Here is an 11,678-nt window from a genome sequence, read left to right as displayed (position 1 = left end):
CACCCTGCAACTCTTCTGACGCCAAATCTCGCACACCCAAATACCTCTCTGTAGCTGCCACCACAACCTCAATTTTCTGCGACTTACGTTCCATCCTTGCAGTACAGTTGATAACCATTGCTATAAATGCAAAAAATCTAATCTTACTGAAACATATCACTTGTTGGCCTATCCTTCTGTACTGGTACAGATCTACTACTCACACCAGTCAGGATCCCTCCCCCTTGACCCATCTTCCTCTACTTTCTTCACTGCCTCAGCATATGACAACTTGTGCACTACTCTTACCCTGGAAACCTCAACCTGCCTCTCTCTCACGGGACATTTCTGATCCCCAGCCCCATGGGCATCCCTACAATTAACACATACTAATACCTTCCCCAATGCTGGTTGAAAGAATGCCAAGAGTGTGCAAAGCTGGCATCAAGGCAAAGGTTGGCTACTTTGAAGAATCTCAAATATAATGTAGATATTTTGATTTGTTTAGCACTTTTTTGGTTACTACATAATTCCATATGTGTTATTTCATAGTTTTGATGTCTTCACTATTATTCTACAATGTAGAAAATAGTAAAAAATAAAGAAAAAACCCTTGAATGAATAGGTGTGTCCACACTTTTGACTGGTACTGTATGTGTTGTAGGTAGCCTGATACTGTAAGCAACATTCTATCTCAATGTTACATTCTAACAATCAACTGTATGTTATGTATCAATCAAACCTAATGAAATGTGATATATTTTCCACCAACGTTCTCTTTGGATTGTAGCTCAAAATATTGCTGGAGTTATGAAACCCTATGATGAAATTGAAAATTATTGAATGATCAAATCAAATACACATATTCAGCAGATGTTATTGCAGATGTAGCGAAATGCTTGTAGGCCAAGGTCTGTTCATCAACACACAGTAGGCCTACCGATTAGTAGCCTAGAATACTACCATAATAAATCAGTCCCCCAACAGCAAATAACAAAACAGAATGAGGAAATTAAGAGATTTATTCAATTTCTGATCAAAAGTACACTGCAATTTTGTTCATTACCCACAAATATATTTCTAATAAGTCTTTAATTAAAAATAAGGCTTCAATTCAGAATTTATTTGGTACCCATTTGTACCCAAAATAACACTGTGCCTGTAAAGAAATATGAAGATATTTGAACATTTTCTGAAGTTATGTTGTAAAGGCCTTTTTATAAACATTGTGGATTTTCTGTTTCTTCTGCATCCATTATGCCTGATAGGTTTCCCTATATCTCTCACTGCTCCTGTGTCATTTCACTGTGCCCTCTATACTACCCTAATGCCAAGAGGGAAATGAAAGCCAACCCCTTGAGATACTGTAAACTGATGGTAGGGGTACTCTACCTACATGTACATATTACCTCAATTACCTTGACTAACTGGTGCCCCCACACATTGACTCTGTACCGGTACCCCCTGTATATAGGCTCACTATTGTTATTTTACTGCTGCTGTTTAATTATTTGTAACTTTTATTTTAAAAAAAATGTACTTATCTATTTTTTACTATTTTTCTTAAAACTGCATTGTTGGTTAAGGGCTTGTAAGTAAGCATTTCACTGTAAGGTTGTTGTATTCGGCGCATGTGACAAATATAATTTGATTTGATTTGACTTAACTATATGTAAAATCATTTGCCTGAAGCCTATTTCCCCCAGAGGTTTGAGGCTTATGTTAAACCTGATATGATACTTAAATGATCTCTATCACAATTAAACAGAAACTGAAGAATGTCGTAACAGAAGAGAATGATTGACAGTATGGTTCCCTGAAATGAGTAAGGCTGCTATTATGAGAGCGTGTGCTTGTTGCCTACTGTGTGTGTGTGTGTGTGTGTGTGTGTGTGTGTGTGTGTGTGTGTGTGTGTGTGTGTGTGTGTGTGTGTGTGTGTTCAGTGTCCACTGTCGTGGCAAGTTGAGTGGTTCTGGCTGAATATTCCTGGTTTGAAAATAGTCCCTGGTTTATTGGTAGAATATTCCTGACATACAAAAGGTTCCTGGTTTGGAAATGATGCTAAGGTTAAAGAGGGTCTGTTGTGATAGGCAGCCCCAGAATGAAGTGGACTTAAGGGAATAGTGATTGGTAGGTCAGTCTCTGTGAGTGGGGCCTGCTAGCTGACTGGCAGTCCGGCGTTGGTCTTCTTGTCACGGATGGAGCTTAGCATGTCTGAGACGAGCTCCTCAAGCCCATAGGTCGACTTCCAGCCCCAGTCTTTCTGTGCATTGGAGTCATCAAACCTCACTGGCCAGCTGTCTGCTACACACCAGGGAACAATCATGGTCAAGAGTTATTTTACACATCACAACTTTCATAAGACCCAATGATGACATCATTCATGACTGGGGACCGTGTGAAGCAAACCCAGAGCAAATAAAATAAACAAAAATGTTATTTCATTCGATTTGAAATAGCAATGATGTAGGAGGTCAAGGATGAGAGAAAGGCTGACATGTAAGGCTTACAATATTTAATACTACTACAAAAATACAATGTATATCTACTCTAGCCTATACACTATGAAGGAGAAAATGTTCCATATACTTCTGCTATGGCTTAATTCAAATCACACATCTTGAGGTTCAATAACAATTAAAAACACTCCACAGACAGTCAGACACACAACAATAAGGTGAACAATGAACATACCAATGGTCTGGCGGACAGAGTCAGGGTTATAGGTGACCTTGAGGTGGGGCAGTTGCTTGCGGATTTCCGTGGCAACTTCCTCAGGGGTGAAGCTCATGGCAGCGATGTTGTACGTGCGCAGCGACAGTTGGCATTCCGGGGCCTGCATGAACTCCACAGTCGCACGGTGGCAGTCACCAATGTGCATCATGGGCAGACGTGTGTCAGCTCGTAAATAGCACTCGTGGTGACCTGTGCTGAGTGCATCGTGAAAAATCTGGACAGCATAGTCTATGGGAAAAGGAGAGCAAAAAAGTACACAGAATGTATTGGAATATATCCCTATGGCATTAATACTTTAATAAATGATTATATGATAAATATGGGTTACCTGTTGTTCCCCCCCCAGGCTGTGTGTTAGCTGAAATGATGCCAGGATAGCGTAGGCAGCGGAAGTCCAGTCCATACTTGTGATGAAAATACTAACAGAGAGAGATTTAACACAATCAAAGCAAATAACCAGAAAAGGCATATTTCACTTAATCTGCACTATGTTAATTCATTGACTTACTCTCTCTGAAAAATATACATGTGAAAACTCTCTCGCTTTAAGAGAGGACCGGCAGGTTGTGTGTGTGCAAGAGTGTCCATTTGACAGCAATGTGGTCGCATTGTGACTGCATCTAGGACTGTTTGTGTGTTGATGTGTGTGTGTTTGTATGTGTGAACATAACAGTTCACACCTCCCCCATCAGTTCGCCGTGCACTTTGGACACCCCATAAATGGTGTGAGGCCTCTGGACACACAGGTCAGGTGCGGGGTCACGGGGAGAAGATGGGCCAAAAGCTCCGATGGTGCTGGGGACAAAGAGACGTAAGCAGCTCTCCAGAGCCAGGTCCAGCACATTATGAAGGCCTAGAAAGAACAGCAAGGAGTGAAGCTTTAGACAAAAACATACAAACCTTGCAAAAAGGGATACTGTGATACTGCCCTGGATACTGTGGTAGCGTGTGTGTGTGAATTTGGAGCTGACCTGTGATATTGATCTTGCGTGCCAGGGCCACATTGGCCTCTCCCACAGCACTGAGTAGAGCGCTGTAATGCACCAGCCAGGTGATGCGGTTATTCACCACCAACTCTCTGAGGTTCTTATAGTCCAACACGTCAGCATACACAAATGGGCCTGAGGGAGAGGAGAAGAGATTGACAAACTACGGATTGCCCCTTCAAGGCAGGGGACATGTTATTTTCTGCAGAAAATAAGAGGATTTGAGAAGCGCAGTATGGAGATGTGCATGGACATTGAGATCAAGAGAGAATTGCTGATCGGTCCAACTAAGAAAACTTACCACTTCTGTACACTTCCGGTGGAGCCTTTTTAATATCCGATAGGATAACGTTTTCTGTTCCGTACTGTTTCCTACACATTGATATTCAATTAATATATGACATTTCAGTTCATTCCTGGAATTTACAGAATTGAATTGGATAGGAGCCCAACCCCAGAAAGTAAACTAGATGTTAAGTGAGAATTCTACAAGCTGGGGAATATTCAGGCTATCACCATGGAAGAAATCAGCATTGAAGAAAAGATTGCTCTTTAGTTATTTTCTTACCTCAGGATTTCTGCAAGCCCCACACCTAACTGGCCAAGGCCGCCTTAACCATGAAGAGAAAAATAATACAATGCAGAATTCATAAGCATTCATGAAACAACACCATCTCAATTGTTCATTTGTATTTGCTAAAAGGTCTCAGAGAATATATGGTAAAAATGTGTTTCTTATGTACAATTTCAGAAAAAAGTAGGGCTGGATGTTTTGTCATATTCCACTTCAACCAGGCTGCGACCTTTTTTGTTTTCACCAAAGCTTTATGTACAGACAAAACCTGGCCTCAGGCTATTATTCTGCCGGTGGTCACTTGCTGGGGCCTTTTTGTCCCCAGTCTACTCACAGCCTATTGTACGAAGGAAAAGAGGATTGCCACTTACTGAACAGTGAAAACAACTCGAAATGACAAAAACTAGAATGACAGCATGCCTATGCTTATATAAACAGATTTTACTCAATTTCATAAACACATATACATCCTATAGGGCCTATCTATAGACTATGGGCCATAAAGTGTTATTTGCTACTTGAGATAATAAAAAAGAGTTAACCTGTGATGAGAATTCGCGGGTTCTCCGCAGTAGGTAGGTCATTTGAATCCTGACTGTTCCACCGGCAGTTCTGTCGGAGCGACCAACTAAAGCCCTGGAATGACAAACTACGCGCCCGGCTGCGACAGCCATGGCACAACGATCCGAATACAGCTGCCGCGGAGGACATACAGCACCGCATACCTGGTAGCATGTGGAGCTGTTTCCCCTGTGGAAAAAGTTGGATCAAAGACAATAGGCTATGTTATCTATTTCATCCGGAAAATCAATCTCACTCAGTAGGAATGACACCATTTAGGCCATAGGCACGGTTCATTCTATGGATTAATTCAAAAATTACAATTTGAACAGTGCAATGGAAAAATCAAATCAAATTTTATTGGTCGAATACACATATGTAACGTTAGCAGATGTTATTGCGGTTGTAGCGAAAGGCTTCTGTTCCTAGCTCCAACAGTGCAGTAATATCTAACAATACACAACAATACACACGAATCTAAAAGTAAAAGAATGGAATTAAGAAATATAGAAATATTAGGACGAGCAATGTAGGAGTCCAGAGTATATATATATATATACTCTGGACTCCTACATTGCTCGTCCTAATATTTCTTAATTCCATTCTTTTACTTTTAGATTCGTGTGTATATATAAAATCAAACTGTATTACCGAGAATTGCTTACTTACACGCCCTTAACCCAACAGTGCAGTCTAAGAAGAATTAAGAAAATATTTACCAAGTAGACTAAAATAAAAATTAATAATAAAAAGTAACACAATAAGAATAACAATAACGAGGCTATATACAGGGGGAACCGGTACCGAGTCAGTGTGCGGGTGTACAGGTTAGTTGAGGTTATTTGTACAGATATATATATGTGTGTGTGTGTGTGTGTGTTTGTGTTTGTGTGTGATGGGCTGTATAGACATTATGGACCGTGTGTGGATAGAATATGTAGTATATCTGAAGAATACGTGGATAGAATAGTATATGTACAGCAATAGTTCAATAGGATGGCCTTGACTAGAACACAGTATATACATATGAAGTATGTAAAACCGTATGTAAACATTATTAAAGTGACGAGTTTTCCATGTCTATGTACATATGGCAGCAGCCTCGAAGGTGCAGGGGTGTAACCCGGTGGTACCCTGCTCGTAACAGCGACTAAGTTCAGGGCAGGGTACTGGATGGAGGCCAGCTAGTGATGGCTATTTAACAGTCGGTCTTGAGATAATAGAAGCTGTTTTTCAGTTACACATACATACAACAATGAAGAGGTTAGTTGACTGTGATAGGCTATAGGTAAGTTATGTAACATTGTTGTTTAGCCTATTTTAAAACATAAACTTTATACAGTTCATATTGACTGAAACACAACGCGTTATCTTTCAGAAGTAGAATGAATACAAAACAACATGTTACCTGTGTGCTGACAAAAACCTGCAGTCAGTCTCTGTTCGTGCCAACCACTTGTTGCCCAAACTGAAGACTTTACAGATCACACAATCGCATTTCACGCTATGTTACAAAACGAATTTATGAAAATTGCGCTTGTAAAACGGTTTTCATGGTAGTTAACGCTTAGAATTAAAAGATTACCCTCCGATTGGTCACGGATTAAGCGCACCAAGCATCCATTGGGTAAAGCTAGATAAACGGCTGAAGAAAGTCATGCTGGGATATGTGGTTTTCCTTGTTGTGATGTAAGAGCGCAAGAGGGCGTGACTCAATTGTAAAGGACTACAGTATCCAGCCTGCAAGGCAATACATTTGGGCAAACATGCTGACTCGCTGCTCACAGTGGATTTGTATTGTGTAGAAATGTTTAGCTGAGTTTGGTTTGAGCAGGACTGGAGCGTAGAGGCTTACTTCAGAGTCAGAGAAGAGATCAAAATACATTTGACAAGTGACAACAAGCATTATGCTACTTACTACAGTTTGATGTAATATATGTCACCTCAGGTGTAGCGTGTTGTGTATAAGTCAAATGCTGTGGAGAGGACTTCTGATTCCTGTCTTTAAAACCCCACAGAAACACACATCAACCAACCAAATCAGAATACAGAAACTATTTATTAACAAAAACAATAAGATACACTACCGGTCAAAAGTTTTAGAAAACCTACTCATTATTTTTAATATTTTCTACATTGTAGAATAATAGTGAAGACATCAAACCTATGAAATAACATATGGAATCACGTAGTAACCAAAAAAGTGTTAAACAAATCAAAATATATTTTGTATTTGAGATTCCTCAAATAGCCACCCTTTGCTTTGATGACAGCTTTGCACACTCTTGGCATTCTCTCAACCAGCTTCATGAGGTAGTCACCTCAAATGCATTTCAATTAACAGGTGTGCCTTCTTAAAAGTTAATTTGTGGAATTTCTTTCCTTCTTAATGCATTTGAGCCAATCAGTTGTTTTGTGACAAGGTAGGGGGGTTGTGCAGAAAATAGCCCTATTTGGAAAAAATACCAAGTCCATATTAGGGCAAGAACAGCACAGATAAGCAAAGAGAAATGACAGTCCATCATTACTTTAAGACATGAAGGTCAGTCTATACAGAACATTTCAAGAACTTTGATAGTTTCTTCAAGTGCAGTCGCAAGGTAGGTAGCCTGATACTGTAAGCAGCATGAGTAAGTGTTCTAAAACTTTTGACCGGTAGTGTATATGTGTTTTTTCCTGAAATGCATCAAAGTGCTAGGCTAAGGTTAAAAGGACATCACATTAGTCCTGCAAAAAATAAGCAATGAAATCGTTTGAATTCATCTTGTGAAATGTTTGTTAGTCAACAATAATACACATGACATTTTCCCTGATCTCTTAATTAATTCCCGTAGTATTAGACTTAAAACGAATCATCCAGCGATCATATACTGTTTACCAGGGGGCAGGGCTACCGACGTTAAGGCTAATCTGAAGATGGTGCTGGCTAAAGCTAAAACTGGCGAGTGTAGAGAGTATAGGGATATTGTTATCCACGTCGGCACCAACGATGTTAGGATGAAACAGTCAGAGGTCACCAAGCGCAACATAGCTTCAGCGTGTATATCAGCTAGAAAGATGTGTCGCATTGAGTAATTGTCTCTGGCCCCCTCCCAGTTAGGGGGAGTAATGAGCTCTACAGCAGTCTCACAACTCAATCGCTGGTTGAAAACTGTTTTCTGCCCCTCCCAAAAGATAGAATTTGTAGATAATTGGCCCTCTTTCAGGGACTCACCCACAAACAGCCTGGCCTGCTGAGGAGTGATGGACTCCATGCTAGCTGGAGGGGTGCTCTCATCTTATCTACGAACATAGACAGGGCTCTAACTCCCTTAGCTCCACAATGAAATAGGGTGCAGGCCAGGCAGCAGGCTGTTAGCCAGCCTGTCAGCTTAGTGGAGTCTGCCACTAGCACAGTCAGTGTAGTCAGCTCAGCTATCCCCATTGAGACCGTGTCTGTTCCTCGACCTAGGTTGGGCAAAACTAAACATGGGTTTGTTCGCCTTAGCAATCTCACTAGAATAAAGATCTCCTCCATTCCTGCCATTATTGAAAGAGATCGTGATACCTCACATCTCAAAATTGGGCTGCTTAATGTTAGATCCCTCACTTCCAAGGCAGTATAGCCAATGAACCAATCACTGATCATAATCTTGATGTGATTGGCCTGACTGAAACATGGCTTAAGCCTGATGAATTTACTGTGTTAAATGAGGCCTCACCTCCTGGTTACACTATTGACCATATCCCCCGCACATCCCGCAAAGGCGGAGGTGTTGCTAACATTTACGATAGCAAATTTCAATTTACAAAAAAAACCCAGACGTTTTCGTCTTTTGAGCTTCTAGTCATGAAATCTATGCAGCCTACTCAATCACTTTTTATAGCTACTGTTTACAGGCCTCCTGGGCCATATACAGCGTTCCTCACTGAGTTCCCTGAATTCCTATCGGGCCTTGTAGTCATAGCAGATAATATTACAATTTTTGGTGACTTTAATATTCACATGGAAAAGTCCACAGACCCACTCCAAAAGGCTTTCGGAGCCATCATCGACTCAGTGGGTTTTGTCCAACATGTCTCCGGACCTACTCACTGCCACTGTCATACTCTGGACCTAGTTTTGTCCCATGGAATAAATGTTGTGGATCTTAATATTTTTCCTCGTAATCCTGGACTATCAGACCACCATTTTATTACATTTGCAACAAATAATCTGCTCAGACCCCAACCAAGGAGCATCAAAAGTTGTGCTATAAATTCTCAGACAACCCAAAGATTCCTTGATGCCCTTCCAGACTCCCTCTGCCTACCCAAGGACGTCAGAGGACAAAAATCAGTTAACCACCTAACTGAGGAACTCAATTTACCCTTGCGCAATACCCTAGATGTAGTTGCACCCCTAAAAACTAAAAACATTTGTCATAAGAAACTAGCTCCCTGGTATACAGAAAATACCCGAGCTCTGACGCAAGCTTCCAGAAAATTGGAACGGAAATGGCGCCACACCAAACTGGAATTCTTCCGACTAGCTTGGAAAGACAGTACCGTGCAGTATCGAAGAGCCCTCACTGCTGCTCGATCATCCTATTTTTCCAACCTAATTGAGGAAAATAAGAACAATCCAACATTTATTTTTGATACTGTCGCAAAGCTAACTAAAAAGCAGCATTCCCCAAGAGAGGATGGCTTTCACTTCAGCAGTAATAAATTCATGAACTTCTTTGAGGAAAAGATCATGATCATTAGAAAGCAAATTATGGACTCCTCTTTAAATCTGTGTATTCCTCCAAAGCTCAGTTGTCCTGAGTCTGCACAACTCTGCCAGGACCTAGGATCAAGGGAGACACTCAAGTGTTTTAGGACTATATCTCTTGACACAATGATGAAAATAATCATGGCCTCTAAACCGTCAAGCTGCATACTGGACCCTATTCCAACTAAACTACTGAAAGAGCTGCTTCCTGTGCTTGGCCCTCCTATGTTGAACATAATAAATGGCTCTCTATCCACCGGATGTGTACCAAACTCACTAAAAGTGGCAGTAATAAAGCCTCTCTTGAAAAAGCCAAACCCATTCCTCTCAAAAATTGTAGAAAAAGCTGTTGCACAGCAACTCACTGCCTTCCTGAAGACAAACAATGTATATGAAATGCTTCAGTCTAGTTTTAGACGCCATCATAGCACCGAGACTGCACTTGTGAAGGTGGTAAATGACCTTTTAATGGCGTCAGACCGAGGCTCTGCATCTGTCCTTGTGCTCCTAGACCTTAGTACTGCTTTTGATACCATCGATCACCACATTCTTTTGAAGAGATTGGAAACCCAAATTGGTCTACACGGACAAGTTCTGGCCTGGTTTAGATCCTATCTGTCGGAAAGATATCCGTTTATCACTGTGAATGGTTTGTCCTCTGACAAATCAACTGTACATTTCGGTGTTCCTCAAGGTTCCGTTTTAGGACCACTATTGTTTCACTATATATTTTACCTCTTGGGGATGTCATTCGAAAACATAATATTAAATTTCACAGCTATGCGAATGATACACAGCTGTGACAACAATTTTGGACCCCCTTGTGGCCCCCCTAAATGTGGAGTATGAAATCATTTTTACATAACACATTTTTTCTATCGTTCTTTTTTTACATCCGTTATTAGACAGTGGCAACGCGGAACATGGTATTTTGCCTGCTAATGCCTGCAATGCAGTGAAGAAAACGATATGACAACAATAACGTCTAATGTAACTGGCCCAGTGCCAGTTACAGGGGGGCCAGTGCCCCTGTGACAACAATTTTGGACCCCCTTGTGGCCCCCCTAAATGTGGAGTATGAAATCATTTTTACATAACAAATTTTTGCTATCGTTCTTTTTTTACATCCGTTATTAGACAGTGGGAACGCGGAACATTGGCTTTTGCCTGCTAATGCCTGCAATGCAGTGAAGAAAACGATATGACAACAATAACGTCTAATGTAACTGGCCCCTCTAACAGTACAACTGGCCCCAGCTTGGCCCCCCCAGTTGAAATGGTCTAGAACCGCCACTGATATCAGCTAATGTAAGAAGGGCTATATGAATAAATTTGATTTGATTTAGATTAATTCTAGAAAACAATATCTGGACTTGCATTTAAAACAGTATAAAAAAGGTAGTTACAGTAGATATGTGTCATCATGAGAGAAACATTTTTAACAATGAGGAACTTTCACAGTATGCGATGCAATTTGATGTCCATAGGAGCAAAACTCTCTTGCAATAAAAGTAGATTTGTTCTCTCCCTCAACAGTCAATCAACCAGGATGAGCCTCCAGTGTCTCTGTGTGTCACTGTATTGTTGTCCTCTCTTCATCAATGTTTTCAACTTTCCTCACGGCACTCAATGACAAGGTTCTGTATCTCCCCTGGTGTTCCCTCAGGTGAAGAGCATTTTGGGTCCACCGCAGGAGCAGACCTTAGACACATCCAAAAAGAGACATGTTCTTCGGGAATAATGTGCGTATTACTCATTGATTAACTGTTTTAGTAAATACTCTTCATGTAATAGCTATTTCGATTCACCCATCCAACATTCAGTGTATGTCAGAGGGCTGCTGAAGGGGAGTGCAGCTCCAGATCTGCCTGTAGTACTGTAACTCACCTCTCCAGAGCTGTAGGGACTGTGGCTGGATGGAGTGCCAGATGACCAGCTCAGTGGGCTCATACAGGGGGTTCGAGTAAAGCTCCCTCTCACAGGGCCTCAGGAGGGACTGGAACAGACAGTGGGTTCGCTCCTTCACCCCTGCAGCACACCTAACACTAGAGAGAGACAGATGAAGAGCAAGTGGAAAGGTACAGACAGATGCGGATTTAGTGTGGAT

At 41.1% G+C, this 11,678-nt stretch overlaps 1 protein-coding gene across 1 annotated transcript; it reads right to left on the bottom strand.

Annotated features, from left to right (window-relative positions):
* Positions 1-983: 983 nt before the first annotated feature.
* Positions 984-6,457, bottom strand: LOC106610813 (L-threonine 3-dehydrogenase, mitochondrial). Its single transcript, XM_014210415.3, has 9 exons — positions 6,245-6,457; positions 4,818-5,025; positions 4,270-4,312; positions 4,003-4,073; positions 3,687-3,836; positions 3,396-3,568; positions 3,044-3,134; positions 2,674-2,943; positions 984-2,283 (listed from the first exon to the last, which is right to left on the bottom strand). The coding sequence occupies exons 2-9, from the start codon at positions 5,008-5,010 to the stop codon at positions 2,138-2,140; spliced, it is 1,137 nt and encodes a 378-aa protein (XP_014065890.1). The 5' UTR covers positions 5,011-5,025; positions 6,245-6,457; the 3' UTR covers positions 984-2,137.
* Positions 6,458-11,678: the final 5,221 nt, after the last annotated feature.

Source organism: Salmo salar, chromosome 09, assembly GCF_965601325.2.
Source record: "Salmo salar chromosome 09, fSalSal1, whole genome shotgun sequence".
Taxonomy (NCBI): domain Eukaryota; kingdom Metazoa; phylum Chordata; class Actinopteri; order Salmoniformes; family Salmonidae; genus Salmo; species Salmo salar.
The sequence above is the reverse complement of the archived record's forward strand: the minus strand, read 5'-3'. Positions and strand labels throughout refer to the sequence as shown.

Excerpts from the sequence above, each read along its gene's own strand:
- LOC106610813 (XM_014210415.3), bottom strand. The coding sequence starts at position 5,010 with ATGCTACCAGGTATGCGGTGCTGTATGTCCTCCGCGGCAGCTGTATTC. Across the intron at positions 3,837-4,002 it reads ACCGGAAGTGTACAGAAGTG|GCCCATTTGTGTATGCTGAC; the intron begins GTAAGTTTTCTT and ends CCTCTCCCTCAG. Across the intron at positions 2,284-2,673 it reads CTCTGTCCGCCAGACCATTG|CAGACAGCTGGCCAGTGAGG; the intron begins GTATGTTCATTG and ends CCTGGTGTGTAG.